This window comes from Lichenostomus cassidix, chromosome 21 (genome assembly GCF_008360975.1).
Source record: "Lichenostomus cassidix isolate B80296 chromosome 21, HeHo_3.0, whole genome shotgun sequence".
NCBI classification, from domain to species: domain Eukaryota; kingdom Metazoa; phylum Chordata; class Aves; order Passeriformes; family Meliphagidae; genus Lichenostomus; species Lichenostomus cassidix.
In genome coordinates this window covers 275341-290339 of record NC_139501.1, presented here as the reverse complement: position 1 = coordinate 290339, position 14999 = coordinate 275341, and the positions used below count along the sequence as shown (strand labels likewise).

The 14999-nt window shown below is 49.0% G+C and overlaps 1 protein-coding gene across 6 annotated transcripts in view; it reads right to left on the bottom strand.

Annotated features, from left to right (window-relative positions):
• Positions 1 to 14999, bottom strand: part of CASZ1 (castor zinc finger 1) — a 277300-nt gene that overhangs the window by 35261 nt on the left and 227040 nt on the right. For all 6 annotated transcript variants that reach the window (XM_085079866.1, XM_085079867.1, XM_085079868.1 and 3 more), the window contains 3 exons: positions 10717 to 11286; positions 3526 to 4366; positions 700 to 768 (listed from right to left, as the gene is read on the bottom strand). In XM_085079866.1, the coding sequence (XP_084935992.1) occupies positions 700 to 768; positions 3526 to 4366; positions 10717 to 11286 (1480 nt within the window). The remainder of the gene's footprint in view (positions 1 to 699; positions 769 to 3525; positions 4367 to 10716; positions 11287 to 14999) is intronic.

Here is a 14999-nt window from a genome sequence, read left to right as displayed (position 1 = left end):
GACACAAGAGGCGGAGGGCAAAGCCTGACAGACCCTTTACACCATGAGCTCTAAACCAGGTAGGTGGTATGCAACAATCTCCTCTGTCCCTCTGGCTCTTGTGGCATTACTCTGTGTCACCACAACAGCCTTGGGCTCCCTCTCAGCATCGCTGTCCTGGCCTAAGTGTGCCCACAGCTGTGACAAGGTGCCCTACTCTGCATCTAATTCAGTGAGGGCTTCTTGGACAAATGACTTGCAAAACTTTCTAGGATAAACATCCTACGCTGATGCCAAGAGCTGCCTAAACTTAAGTCACGTGTGAATTTCTCCAGCCTAGATTCTCAGAGGTGAGATGTTCTCTCCTTGCCTCCTGCAGACACTGGACATGGTAGGAGAAAAAGGTAGCGGACAGAAAGAACAACAGTCAAGATGCAGAACTCCCATTTAAATCCTGGGCTTCTTCAGTGAAGCACTTTTCCACTATTTGTCACAAAGTCTAGCAGCTCCAGGGAGCTAAGCACGCTCTTGGCATGACTATACCTCTCACAGCTACTGCTCTCCCAAGCAGGGTGGCAGAGCAAGTACAGATGCCATGGGAAATAAAAGTGCCAATGGCTGGTTTAAACACTTGATCCAGAAAAGACCTCGTCTCCCCCACCACCACTCTGCCTTCTTACTTCCAGCCCTCACCCCAGGAAAGTAAAATGTGTTGCGTACCTGGCAATATACTTCTGGTAAATATTTACGTCTTCGTTGACGGCTGGTTTGTCAGTGGGTAATCCATTCCTAATGAGAGACACACAGGGCAGAGCTGGTTAGCAGGAACAGGGCACAGCCTAAACTCCTTGTTTCTCTCACACACTGCTGACAGATCAGGAGAGAGGGCCCAGGGAAGGGTACCAGCAAAGACACCAGTAAGTTTAAACTCCCTCCCCTTTGCACTTCAAATCATGTACCTTCTTTTCCAAGGGAAATGCACAGGCTGCCTACCACCCTTCCTGCATGTTCCCTCTTTGCAGGACACAGTGCAGTTTGTTGGAGAAACTGAGATGATCAATCACAAAAACCTGTTTCTACAGAAAAAACTAAAAACCCCTATACAAAAAGGTGATGGCCACACACAAACAAACACCTCTCTGAGGCTCCTGGCCAACACTACCCTCGTATGCACAGAAGCTCTGCCTCTGGCTCAGCTGTCGAAGAGTCTCTGTGCCAGCCATGTTAGGAGCTACTGCCCATTTCCTGTGGCCAGTAGCCTCGGTGCACTACGACCAGCACTGTAACTGTGGCTCCAGCCTCTGGATAGGGCCTCAAAAGCATCTATTTCACAGATACCCCAAAACTCCAACAGACAGATATTTCTGTATTTTAATCAGTGAGAAAACCAACCCAACTGTCACATAAGCCTGGATTATTTTACATCATTAGGAAGCAGACAAAAATAACATTCTTAGTGAGCTCAGGAAGAGGGAAAATGAGACGCAGGGCCAGACTCCAGCCTACCCAAGAGACAGGGCCACCCCAATGCACCTCCAGACAGGCTACACACCATCTTCTTTGTGTGCTTTGCCTGCGCCCAGCCTCCACTCCTCCTGACAGCCCTGCACCCTGGTTTAAACAAGGACACTTTCGCACAGAGCTCACTTGAAGGTAGATGAGTTCAGGGCAGGTTAATGGCATTAGATGTAAGAGAGTTTAAACCCATGGCAAGGGTGTATGTGCAGATGTGTGTGAGTAAAGAGTAATTCCTGCCAGGTTATTGAGCCCAGTGGGGACTGGGAATGGGAATCCATGGCCCAGATACTGCAGTCAGCACTTCCTTCACCAGCACAATTAACAGACTCCTATCTTTTATCATGGAAGCCTGTATCTAGTGAGTAGCCTGAAGGAGAAGGAACAGAGCCCGTTCCGTACTGCAGTGTTGTGATCAGGACATGGGAAGTCCAGGTTGATGGCCATAGTCACCTCCATTCCAGCTGCAGCCCCATCATGATGCCCCTTTTGAGGAAGTGCTGTGGGCAGAGGAAGGATCACCATGGCTGGCAAGAGGGAGGAAATGAGCAACAGAAAGGAAATCAAACTGGGATCCATAGCAGATAAGAGGCTTACAGCCCTTCAGGCACAGCTCTAGGATGGTGATTGAACTCCAGGCAGCTGAGTGTTCTCAAGGCACTTCAGGCATGGAGTCTCTAGCCAATCCCAGCTGTGTCCCACTGTGTCTACAGGAATATTTACAACACAGTGGTTTTAAGTAACAGGAGTCCCTGCTGGTCATCTGGAGCACGTACAGGTTCATTCTGAGCAGGACCCTGAGCAGACCCTGAGCATCCTGCACAGATGCAAATGTTAATAATCCTCTGCCCTTTCCCATACACCTTTACCATGGAGCTCCCAATCTGTCTGCAGGCAGTGGATAAACAAGCATCTCACATGGAGGACAGGTATCATTACATGGCTCTGCCTTCCATGTGGGGAACATGGCAACAGGGAAACGGGGTGATTCAGACTTTGCTGGGACTGCAAAGAGCATTCAAGCGAGGGTTCAGCCCAAGGTCTCGTAGGTCCACATACCAAACACAAAACAGCCTTTTTCCTCACCAGAGGGCCAAGCACAGGGGGTGTGTGTGATGGCACAGAGCGCAGGACAGAAGGCCCTGGACTTACTACAAATGGGGTTCACAGCTCTCAACAGCCCCAGGTCCACAGTGAGAAACAAATTCAAACCATGACAAGAAAGCAGAGAAGTCTTTCCATTCCTCTCTGCTGCAGCCTGACATACATATGTATCTCTTCTACAGCTCCCACCTCTGGAAGTCACATTAAAAAGTAATCCAAGGTTTGGCAAGGCCTTCAGATACCTCCATTCAGTCAATGGCATCACTGCAGAGACTGCTAGCAATGTATATGTAGGAGGTTATTAGTGGTAATTGGGCTAATGAGTTTGCCCAGTCTGAGGGGTAATTCAATCACCTCTATTTGTGTAAGCAAATTGAGAAGACACAGGCCTGGCCCCACAGAAGTAGGTATATGCCTAACCCCTATGAAAATTGATGGGAATTAGGCACCAAAATGTCTTCTGAGTTCTGGGACAAACAAAAACCCCCATCTTGCTAACAGTAAAGTCAGCAGAGTCATGCCTTTGAGTTAAATGGAAACAAGAATCAGGTTTCCCTACAGACACATCTGGATGCCCACGAAACCAGAGGAAGAAGAAAGTAAAGTAGTTCCAACCTTGACCTTAGAGTGCTGACAGCATAATTTTCCCTCCTCTTTCATTTTAACATATGAACTCAGGAGCTATTGGGACTCCAGATTCATGGCTATGACTGCTGATGGCAGATCACATCCTTAGTGCAAATAAGATAAATAGAATGTAAGGTGTAACAGAGGCACAGACACTTCAACAGAGAGCAAAGAGAACCATCCCATGAACAGTACCGTATTTATCACCACAAGAACTTGGAATTGCCTGCTGAATCACACACAGACTACAAGTATGATCCCCTACTTAGACAAAGAAAGGAAAAGTGGGTGGACACTTACTTTACTGTAGAGACTGTTCCAGTTGTGATGGAGTCTGTCTTGGAGAAAGTTGATTTCAGGTACTCAGGAGTGTTGAATGGCAATGAGATGGACTGCTCTGGCCCGGCCACAGGGGTGCTGCTGGGGGTACTGGAGAGGGAAGCAGGGGCCAGGCTGGGGGCTGGAGCTTTTACTGGAGTAAGCTTCTGAATGTTCCTCACATCATACTTGGAAGGCCGGCCTACCTTGCCTGTCTTGAAGGCGATGGCTCCTCCCATATCTGGGCTTCCTTCTCCAGGCTTGAAAAGGTGCAAGTACTTGACGTTTTCTAGGTCATACTTGGAGGCCTTCTTGTAAGTGTTGCCATTTTGTGGCCTGATGCTCTCACCTGTCTTCAGCTTTTGAATGAAGAAGTCATATTTGGAGGCCCGAGACATCAGTCCTGGCATCTGGGAACTGCTGGGAGAGGGCAGTGGCAAGATGGTGGCTTTGGTCTCTGTCAGCATGGAGGCGTCTGGACCTGGCACCCGAATGGGCTGTGCCAGCACTGAGGAAGGTTCTTTGCCCAGCTTGGAGCCCAGCTCCTCAGATTTGGCCAAGTGCATTGGCCACGACAGCTGCTCTCCAGCTTTCAGTTTGCGGATGTACTCCTCATACTTGGAGAAGCGGGCTCGTTTGCTCATGGCATCTTCGCTGGGGAGAGAAGCAACAGTTGCAGTGGCCTCTGAGGTAGCAGCGTTCAGCTTGTCGAAGCTGATCTTGCGGGCCAACTCATCCCGCATATTCTGGTCGTCATAGCCGAACATGCCCAGGAACTCGTTCATAGTGGTGGCTGCATAATCCTGCAGCGATGAAGCTTCCCCTGCAGAGAACCAGAGGAGAGAGTCACACAAGGCACTGATCTTTCTTCTCCTCCTATACCAGCACTAGTAGCAGGGATGGGGGGAGGAAGGGGAGAGGGGAACATGATCTACAGACGTTTGGCTCACTTGTTAGGTTTTATGACTCTTAAATTAATTTGTTTAAAAAAAAAGTAATTAATACTGGGGTAAAATAAAAAGAGTTCATCAATGCCAGGAAAATCAATTTCCTAAATGTTCTAGCCGATGGCTTTTCAGTACATTAAACAAAGTTTCATAAATGTCTCTGCACTCTTGCCTTGGCCTAATATGAAGAAAAAGTAATTTTACTGGAAGTGAGACCAATGCCAATATGCCGAGGTTTGTACAGATCTGTCCTTGTGTATGTTCGTGTATGGAAGGAGGTGCACAGAGGATAGATGGCAGCATGTGTAAGGGGAAAAACCCATGTGAAAATGCTATGTGTATTGGTGAACAGCAGGGCTGAGAGCAGGCAGAGTAGCATGGTGTGAAACATAAGGGCAAGGCAATGTGTGGGGTGGAGCTGGAGGAGGGCAGAATAGAACAGCGCAGAGAGGAGGAAAGCAGCAGAGGTGGAGATGAATGAAGGCAGGGAAAGGGCAGCAAAGGCTGTGCACATGAGAAGCCTGGCAGTGAAGAGTGGGGGAAGGAGTGAAGAAGGCAAGACAAAGACAGCACAATTCCCCACCAGTCTTGCAGTCCTTCCCTTCCCTGTCAATTTTGTAAGGGTTCACTCGGCTTGCTCTCTTCCTTCTCAATCCCTATGAGTGGACAGCTACTACTTGCCATGTGTAAAAGTGCCACAGTCCACAGTGAATGCTGTGGAAACCTACAGGCAGCCTCCTGAGCAGCCAGGAACAGCTTCCAGTAACACCAGGAAAGGGGAAAGTCCACACAGGTGAAAAATAGATAAGGAACAGCTTTTTCTCCATCAGGATTTGGACTGAGGAGAGAAAGCTGTTGTCCTGATGTGGGCTCCAGGGAGCGGGAGAAAGCCAATGCTCTGGAGCATGGGTTGGGGAAGGGGCAGGATGGGGTTAGTCTACCTGAGCCTGATTACAGGGAGGAAGAATGAGCAAAAGCCATTCTTCCTTGGATCTCTCCCTCCCTTCCTCCCTCCCCTACTCCCTCAGGCAGTTTCACAGGCCACCAGGATGGGAAGAACACACCTGGAGGTCACCCAATATCAATGTAAAGGAGGAAATAAAGACTGCTCTGACGCGCTAGCTTGGACTCATTTAGGCTTCAGCCTGACACAGTGCTCCTCCTCCTCTCCCTCTTGCTTTCTCCTGCAGAGTAAAGATTTACTGTGTGCAGGAGTCCTTCAAAACTCCCTCATCATCTTTACTAAACTCTCGCTCTGGCTCTCGTGGGCAAGCACATTTCTTCCAAGGCAGCCAGCACAGGGAGGTACACCGGCAGCAGACGGGAAGTTCTGGGCATGGGGTCCCACTCAAAACAAAGCAACACTGCTTTGAAACACAGTGGAAAAGGAAGGCACCGAGACATAAGACACCAAACAGGTCAGCAGATCCAAAAGATCCCTAAGATGTGGGGGATCTGACAGCCAGTAATGCCACTCTCACAGGCAGGCATGTACATGAGAGCATTTCTGTGCACACGAGAGGCTGTCAATGAGCACAGTTGAAGTTCAATAGCCATCAGCTCCCACAAATCAGTTTTCACAGGACTCTACGGAGGAAGAGACTGCCTGCGACGGGCACTAAATGGGCAAGACCATGAAGGTCACATTCCTGCTCCAGGATTGCCAGGAATAGCTGTGTTGCTGCCGCAGAAATGCTGCTGTGCTTGTTCCTGTGTTCGTGGTTCTGGGGGAAGCCGATGTGAAGAACACTCCTGGAGCCTGCAAGGCAAAGGACAAAGCCACACCTGCCGGGATCTGGTTTAGCCCAAAATGACCTTCCAGTTCCGGGCACTTAATTCAGCATTCTGCATGGAATTTGGGATGCCTGACTCCAGACTAAACACCCTATTAGTCACAGAATCGGTGGCAATGTCCCTGCATTGTCAGGCTCAGGGTGTAGCACAACTGCATGGGTCGGTATTAATCCTACCGGACGTTAAATGCAGAACCATTCCCCACTGGTCCAGTAACAAAACTTGCCTGAAGGACAACTTTATCTTTCACACACAGCACATTAAATAATTTCATTCTGCTTTAAAGCAGTTCACCTCTTCCCCTCTTTTTTTCTTTTCCTCACCTCCATTTCAGTGTAACCCTGTGACCCAACAAAAAAGAACAAACCCATGAAATCCCTGCTGGGTCTAACAACTTCCAGTTTCTGTTAAATCTGCTTTCCCTGTTATGCTGTTTCCTTCTTTTTGGACCTGTAAAACGACCCCTAGCTTCCTTGGTAACGCCCTGATTTCCAAGCACTGCACAGAACTCTGGCCAGCCTCTGTCAAACTGAAAGGGGAAAGAACACCACAGTGAGGATCTGATATGAAATTAAACTATTAAATGTGAATTTTACTAGCTTTAACTACTGACTGAAAGTCAGCCAGTGTGTCCCATCTTTGGTACCAAGTGGCCATACCTCAACTGGTGTAAAGAGTTAGATGCCAAATCCAAGCCTATAGGAAAGGGTCGGGGGTGGTTCAGAACTTGTTTTGAGCTTTATGAAATCTGAGTTAAGGTTTCACTGTCATGGATTTAATCCCCAACCCACCTTGAATTCTGCTTTTCCTTTGCTCAGATTTGGTTCCAGATGATCACAACACCCTCCCTGACCAACAGCTTTGCTGGTGCTTCTCAGTCTTTCCTCACTCACATTTGACACAAAGTCCTGGCCAGTTCCCACTGCTCACTGCTAGGAAGTGCAGCTTTATTCATCCAGCATGAGCTCAACATGACCCAAACACATCCCCTGAAGTTAAGACAACCTGCACTTAATTGCTCAGGCACGTAATGTGAAGGATAGAGGCTCTTTCAGTGACGGCACCTTACAGAAGGAAGCTGGCTCACCAGAAGAATAGTATGAGACTCAGCTATCTCATTTCATATACATTTTCAGACAACTGTGAAGAAGTAATTAATATTAACTAATCGACAGAAAACCCTCCTTATATCCACAAACAGACAAAACCAAAGCAGAACAACAGCTGGGAAACACATCCCTGTGAGGAGTCCTGGAAGCCACAGGAAGCATTATCCCTGTGTTTTCCTCCCCCTTCCCTGCACCGCATCTTTCTCTCCTTTCCTGTGTGATAATAAAGGGCTCCCTCTCCCCTTGCGGCTGCTCTCCATTTGTGGGCATTGCCAAAGAGCAGAGATCTGTGTGTCTCAGAGCAGCTATCATATCACAAAGGATCCGAAGCTAGCAAAAAAGGCGCTAAAAATAGCCTGCAGCAGCACACTATATATGGAAGGAAAAGCAAAACAGCCCAAATGGAGTGCAAGGTCTGGATACTGGGGGATGGGACATCCCAGGCAGTGCTCTGTCCTTTATTCTGCTTGGGAGGGAAAGCACGTAGACTTGGGGGATACAGAATGATGAGCAAGAAACTGGCACTTGGCATGTACATTCTCCTAAGCGGAGTGTCCCCAGGAAATTAGGAAGAGAAAACCCTCCTGGCTTAAAACAGGGCCAGTGAATATTCCAAGAGACTTAGCCAAGAAGCTAAGAAAAGAAAGGCAGACCTGAAAGCTTGTACAGGAGGAAGCTCCTACAGACTACTTTAGCCCACTATGTAACAGACAAAGTAAAGAACATGTGTAGGAAAATCTCCCTGGGTATATGTGCGTCAGTGAACGACTATGGAATGGGATCCGTGTCAGAGACTGCACTGAGAAATCTCATTGCTATATATAAATGTGCACAGAGAAGCATGGGCTGGTCAGTGGGCAGGAGAGGGTGCCTGAATGAATGAAGAAACATATCTGCACATCCAGATCAGCTTCTGACACCCATCTCCTGACAGACACCAGCTTTGTGACTCCTGAATGTGCTTCCCTACTGGAGCAGAGAGGAGGCACACAGGACTGAGCACTGCCTCCTTAGTCCAGTTTTTCCAAGAGGAGGCTCAAAAAGAAACTGTCTTGTTTTAAAGCGTGAGGCTTAAACATCATGAAGTGAGTCTCAGTGACCTTTTGCCTGATGCACAACAAGCCTTACTGTCTGAGCATGGAAGGACACAAAAGTGGCCAGGATTTGGCAACAGACCACAAGAGCTGCTGGTGGAAGACATGGGCAGCAGCTGAAGCCGCACAAAGTGGATAATGTATGTACACAGCAGGACTCTGGGAGGCAGGAACCCTTCTCATCCCCATATAATTAGGATCACTTTTCCCACTGACCAAGAAAGCCCGTTAGATGTAGGGTTTAGTTTTCTGTGCAATTCCTGCTTTTCACACAAGTTTCCAGCTGATTCAAGTATGGGCTCGGTTTTAAACGCTGCTCAGCACTGCCAGCTCTGAACCCTCGGATCTCATAGTGGGCAACTGGTGCCCAGAGCCTTCAAAACAAGGTTTCTGTGACAACTCCCCCAGAGCCACTTTGACTGGGAGGGCAAAGCTGTATTCCTATCCTTTCATTTGACTCCTGCTACCTCCCAACTCCCACGAAAAACCCCACCTTTTTGATAAAGGAAGTCCCAAATCTCACTGGAATAAATTTAGCTCTCACCCAGTAACAACAGGTCTTGAGAGGAGATGGTGATGAACAGCTTAAAATTAATTTCCTGAACACTGACAGAAAAAGTAAAGTAAAGGAAAAAGCAAAGGAAAATAACTTTGTCCTTTTCAAAGCCAGGGAATTTTCTTGCGCTTTCAGGGAAATGTTGCAAATGACATTTGTAACAAGCTTCTTGAAGCAGACACTCAAGACATGGCAGCACGTCTGTTTGCAAGTCAAATCCCATGTGGCTCTATATGTAAACTGGACCCCTCTGTGCCATTACCTGCCTTAGAGGTAAATGAAGCATCAGCCCCCCCCCCCGAACAGTTACCCATTTTTGCATAATCCTTTGACAATACAGCCCTGCAAAGGTATTTTACTGAAATCTCCTACACCAGCAGGAAACCTCAGCTCCTATTCATTTGCCCCAGTTTGGTAACATTTTTTTTACATTTAAGTTCCCCTCCTTTTAGTTTTCACAGCAAATAAAAGCTGCAAATGGCGGGGTGGGGTGGAGTGGTGTGAATTAAAGCAAACTAAAAACAGAGTCCAGGCACAATCACCTTGTGTCTGGGAACGACAAGGGCTTTCCTATCAAAGGAAACTGAAGGTCACACTTTTCCTCATTGATCTTGCAATGTTTGTTAATTACTCTGTCACTGATGTGGCGAAGGATAATTAAACAGCTCTGTTTATATCTTATATGCATAATTATGTGTGCTGCCACTGAACTCGTGAAGACTAGAGAATGTGCCTCTCCAGAAGGGGAACGGACAGACGGAGATGAGTTTCAGCTGCATTATTAACAGGAGGAGGAAAACACGCGCGCACACAAAAGGAGGAAAGTTTGATGGATTCACAAAGTGCTGAGATCAGGGGAGGGGTGCGTGCAGGTGGAGCAGATTAGGGGAAAATCTTTCAATTACAGATCCAGCCTAGCTGAGTGACAAATAGGGAGGGAGATGCTCTGCCCTAATGGAGACAATTCAATTCACCCAAAGCTTTTACCAAGGCTTAGCGCTCACACACACCCCCAAATCAATCTGGGGGAAACCTCGCTATCAGAAAGGGAGCAAGAAAGTAATCTGAGCCTTTCTCCAACATCTCTCATTGAACTCACAAAAATAAACCTGAAGGACTCTGAAAATAGGAAATACACAGCCTGTGGGAGAACACACAAGGTGGTGAGAGAAACTGAGGTTTGGGAGTGACATTTTCACCAGCTTGATCCCGACTTCAGGGTGGGCAGAGCTCAAGGACTGGGCCCCTCATGAGGAGGGGCAACACCACGACAAGCGTCACCTCAGCCCCTCCGACCGAGCTAAGGGACTGTGTAGCAGCAAGAAGGGATCTCAACGTTTGGTGTTGGGTGGCTCTCTAGGGGCTCTCAGGGGATCATCCCAGCATTGCCCTGGCTTGGTTTGTCTTCCTGCAGGCTACCCCTGGTCCGGTCTGGTCCAGTCCCCAAAGGAACACATAGGCAAACCCTCTTTCCAGAACCTTCACCCCAGCAGCTGCTCCCACCCTGCCCAGCTATGGCGTGGCATCACTCCGCAGGTGGGGCCATCCTGTCCCGGGGTCAGGGCTCTCACTCTACCCTTTGGCTGCCAGGTGCTGCAGGACCTGGCACGGACACAGAAAATGTGACTGTGAAGCTGCCCTGTCTAAGGAAGTGGAGGGGACAGAGGTCTTACCTGAGGTGGTTCCTGTGCCCAGCTTGGAGCATGGTTCGCCACTGGAGGACCGGTAGGCATCATCCTTCAAGGCTGGCCCATCTGAATCCCTGTCGTCCAAGAAGTTGTCATCCTGCGAGCCCCTCAGAGCATCTGTCTCGTCCCCATTATCTTCCTCGTCGCTGCAGCCCTTGGGCTGCACCATGTAAACCCCTTCTGGGGGTACCTCTGAGCTCTCGGTGCCCTTACATTCCTTGCCCTCTGCTCGCCCCAGCAAGGTCTCCTCATTGTACTCCCCGTTCACCCACTTCTCAATCACCTCCCTCCTTTTGTCCTCTTCAATCTTCTGCACACGGCTGAGTCCATCTGAAAACTCTGTCCCCAGCTCCTTGGTCCCAGGCTGAGGCAGGTCCTTGTTGCTGCTCTCCTGCTGTGGCCCCTTGTCTGCGCGTGCCTGCTCAGCGCCCCCGTGGTCGAAGACAACCTGGCGGCTCAGCTTGGCACAGATGGCATTTAGCTTCAGGCCGCCTTTGCGCTTGGCAGCCATTGTGGGTTTTCCTGAGGCTGCGTCAGTGCATATAGTTCTTTCAGCTGGGAAGAGAGGAGAAAGAAGCAAGGAAGGGCATTAGTGGCATCAGACAACTTGAACCCCAACAGCAAATGGATGGTGCCAACCCAATGGGCTTTCAGGCATGGCCATTGTCATCTTTGGAAAGGTTGAGTTACCACGTGCTTCCTAAGCTCTGAGTGGAAGCCAAGCCTGGAGAGCACGGTGAAAAGCATTCTCTGAACCTGCGGGGACCAAAATATGCTACTGGCCACAAGAAAGTAGCACTACTGGGACAGAACAGGGCTCAAAAAGCCCCACGCATCTCAGGCAGGTGAGCGCAGTACCAACTTTTGCTCCTGGATGAGGCAGGATATGAGTCTGTTAAAAGCCCAGGTGTGCTCTTCTTCAGACCTGCAGCACCACCTGCTTTAGGTCCCCAGCTCTATCCCAGATGTAGTGTTGCCAAAACCACACCAGCCAGCGAGTGCACCCAAGCACCTCTAGCAGGGACAACAGGGACAGCAGGGACAACAACTTCCCAAGCCTAACCCTACAGACAGTGAGGAATTCACCTAATGGAGTTTGTGCACAGTGTTAGAAAAGAGAACCAATATGCACCTGAAAGAACCAGTAAGGAGGACAGGGGCCCTGGCAAGTGTGTGTACTGGAGCACCAGAACTAGAATGATGTGTCACAGTAGTATGATTTGCTGCGAAAAATTTTTGTGAGTTGGTAATGGCTGATCAGGCCCCTTTGCCTGCTTGCTCTCTCACACAGGAAATTCTGCTCTCATACTTCCCAGCACAATCAGCTAATTAGTGTGAGTTTGTTATTTTAATATAGTTTATTCATATGTGACAGCTAGTAAAGGAGGGGTGAGAGAAGCTGGGGGTAGAGAGGAAGAAGGTAAGGTCTTAACTTCAAGGTCATGGAGAGTCTTGAACTAAATGGTTCCTATCAGAGTCACTTGCATAATTATTGCACCAACAATTAATGAAGTTCAATCTCAAATAAAAGCAAAAAAAATATTGTAAAGCAGCTGCATTGTCTTATTTCCCTCTTTATTTCTCATACCCCTGAGAGACACCCAGACTAAGCAGGGTTAAAGGTTTGAAGGCTGAAATGGCCACAGGACCTGGCTTTTCACACAGAGCATAGCCAAGGCAGACCCTGCCCTTCATCCCAGGCCTCAGGAAGAGCACTCAATAAAACACTTGCTGGTTACACATGCCACAGGAGTTACTGTGGGGGGGACATTGCTGGAGGTGTCTCCAAAATGAGCTCTTGGATTTTACATTGTGCTGAAAAAGGGGCCAGTCACATGGAGAGCTAACAGAACGTCTCCAGACCTGTAATAATGAGAATGGATTCCTCCACTGCACAGGAGTCCCTCATAGCAGCCCAACCCACACCTCCCTGTCACCAGCACAGAGGTGCTGCTGCTCCACAGAAGCGCAGTGAGATTAATCAGACCCCCTACAATGCACCTAGAAGCCACCGTGACAGCCCCTAATCCTGTAACATGACAGCCCAATACAAACAGACTGAAACGTTAGACCTGCTGTCCAAGAGCCAGAGAGTGGCTGCTTAGTGTAAACTCCTGACAGCTTCAGACACGCTCCCCTGTCAAGGACTGCAAGAAAAATAACCCCCCGACAAATATATCAGCCCCCCACACAAAGGGAGGCAAAATGTACTCCTCCACTTTCCAAATGCACCCCCTGGCACTAACACCTACATGCAGTCATGCTTTCACGAAGGGAAAGCACACGATGCCCCCAAACACATACCTTCCCATCTAGAAATTACAGCTGTTCAAGAGCTGTGTGTATGTGCTGGCACACTCTGCAAACATAGTCAGTCCTACATGTACAGGTTAAGAAGTCCTGTCTCCCCAAAATACATTCTTGTGTCTTCCCCTACGCATTCCCCTTTCACACATTCTCCAACACAAGCCTGCAGCCCTTGCGCATACAGATGGGCACAGGCAGATGCCTGTGAAGCTGCAAGTCCATTTGCAGGTACCTTCCCTACCAATTGCACTCCCACTCTATTAAGGGCACAAAGTGAAGGGTGATCCTATGTGCAACTGGTACCACAGAGGGAATCTCAGGAGGCTGCTGTGAGCTCCCAAGTGGAGCCTGGCCAGGATACCTATGGCTCGTGCCTGTGTGCTCTAGCCAATAGCCAGCAGAGCCCTGATGGCTGCAGGTGGCTGGGACGGAGCCTCCGTGCAGTGCCTGCCTGGTGCCAGGGCACTAGGTCAGCATGGAATCACCAGCCTCTCTCCTGAACACTGCCTGGTGATTCCCTGTCCATGTTCTCACGACACCCAGCCCTGCTTAACTGGTGAGATCAGCACCGCTTGCAGCTGGAGATAACTGGGAAGCAGACATGCCGCAGCCCAAATCCTCACTGCCCTCCCCCATCCTGCCAGGAGGGCACGTCCCATTATTCTGGTCTGGAGGTGAGCAGCCAAGTGTGTGCACCAGCTGGCAAATGAATATATAAATATTTATTCAAAGGAAAAGAGGAACAGACGTTCCTGAAGCTGCACTTGCCGCGTATGCAGCAATTCCAGGGAGCCTGCAACTTGTCTTCCATTCCTGTTCTCACTCCTTCCATTTCACACACCTTGGCTTTGCCCCTCTACCTCCCCAGCTTCTGGCCCCCACCTCCTGCCCTGCTCTTTGGCATATTTCCTTTCCCTTCACCTTGTGTTTGGGATTTTTTTTCTCTTTAACATTTTGAGAATCTTCTCCTAAAGTTTAAGTTAAAAATAAAGCAAGTTCTGAAAACATACCACTTCCGTGATCTATAAAACTAACCCTCCCAGAGACCTCCCTGGAATGCGATTTGCTCTGAAATACCAGTGCTCTTGCACATCTCCATCTCACCTATCCCATACAGGAGGAAATCAGAAGCCCCAGCTTGTCCTGCCAACCTTGCAACCACCTCTCTCCAAGTCTGGACACATTATTTTATCTTTCCATTCCCTTACTTCCTTGTCTATGGAATGGGAGGGACATTACCTCTATCAACACTTCCATTCCCCTCTTTTAGGCTGTCAAGTCCACAAGCAGAAGGGAAACCCTTCTTACAGAGAAACACTGAATATGACCCTCAGGTTGGAGGAGACCAGAGCACCTGTGTTTCATTCTCTAGGGCAGAGGGAGAGAAGCTGAGCTGCTGGATGAGGGATCCTCGTATCTGCCTATGGTCGGGATGGCCAGACCCCCAAAGCCAGGCAGAGACAGCCTCCCCCCAGGCCGAGCTCCCCACCCTAAATCACCCTACGTCTCCATCACACTGTTTAAAGATTCCAGGCTAAGTAAACATCCCCCTTCATTTTCTTCATCTAAATAGAAATGTTTTGATTTCACATCAATCTGAGGAAGCCATTTATAACCTGAGCTTGTCACACGGACTTTTCATCTCTGCCCAGGACAAACTCTCCCACAAGCTCTATTTACACTGAACACTTCCTCTGAAAACAATGCCACCGGGAGTTTGCTCTACTTTCCCCCCCTCTCCACACCCTTCGAGGAGACAACACTGGCTCTTCCCCCTCTGCACCCATCGCTGTGCCATCTTGATAGCAACCCTCCCTTTGAAGGAAAGGTACAGCTTGCTGCAAGCAGGGCTGGCAGAGAGGTGGACAAAGCTCACCTCGTCATTTTGCTGCCTTGTCAGGCCAGGCTGCTGCCCCTGCTTCCCCAAACCCCACCACCCCAGTCCCCATGGGCTGCCAGCA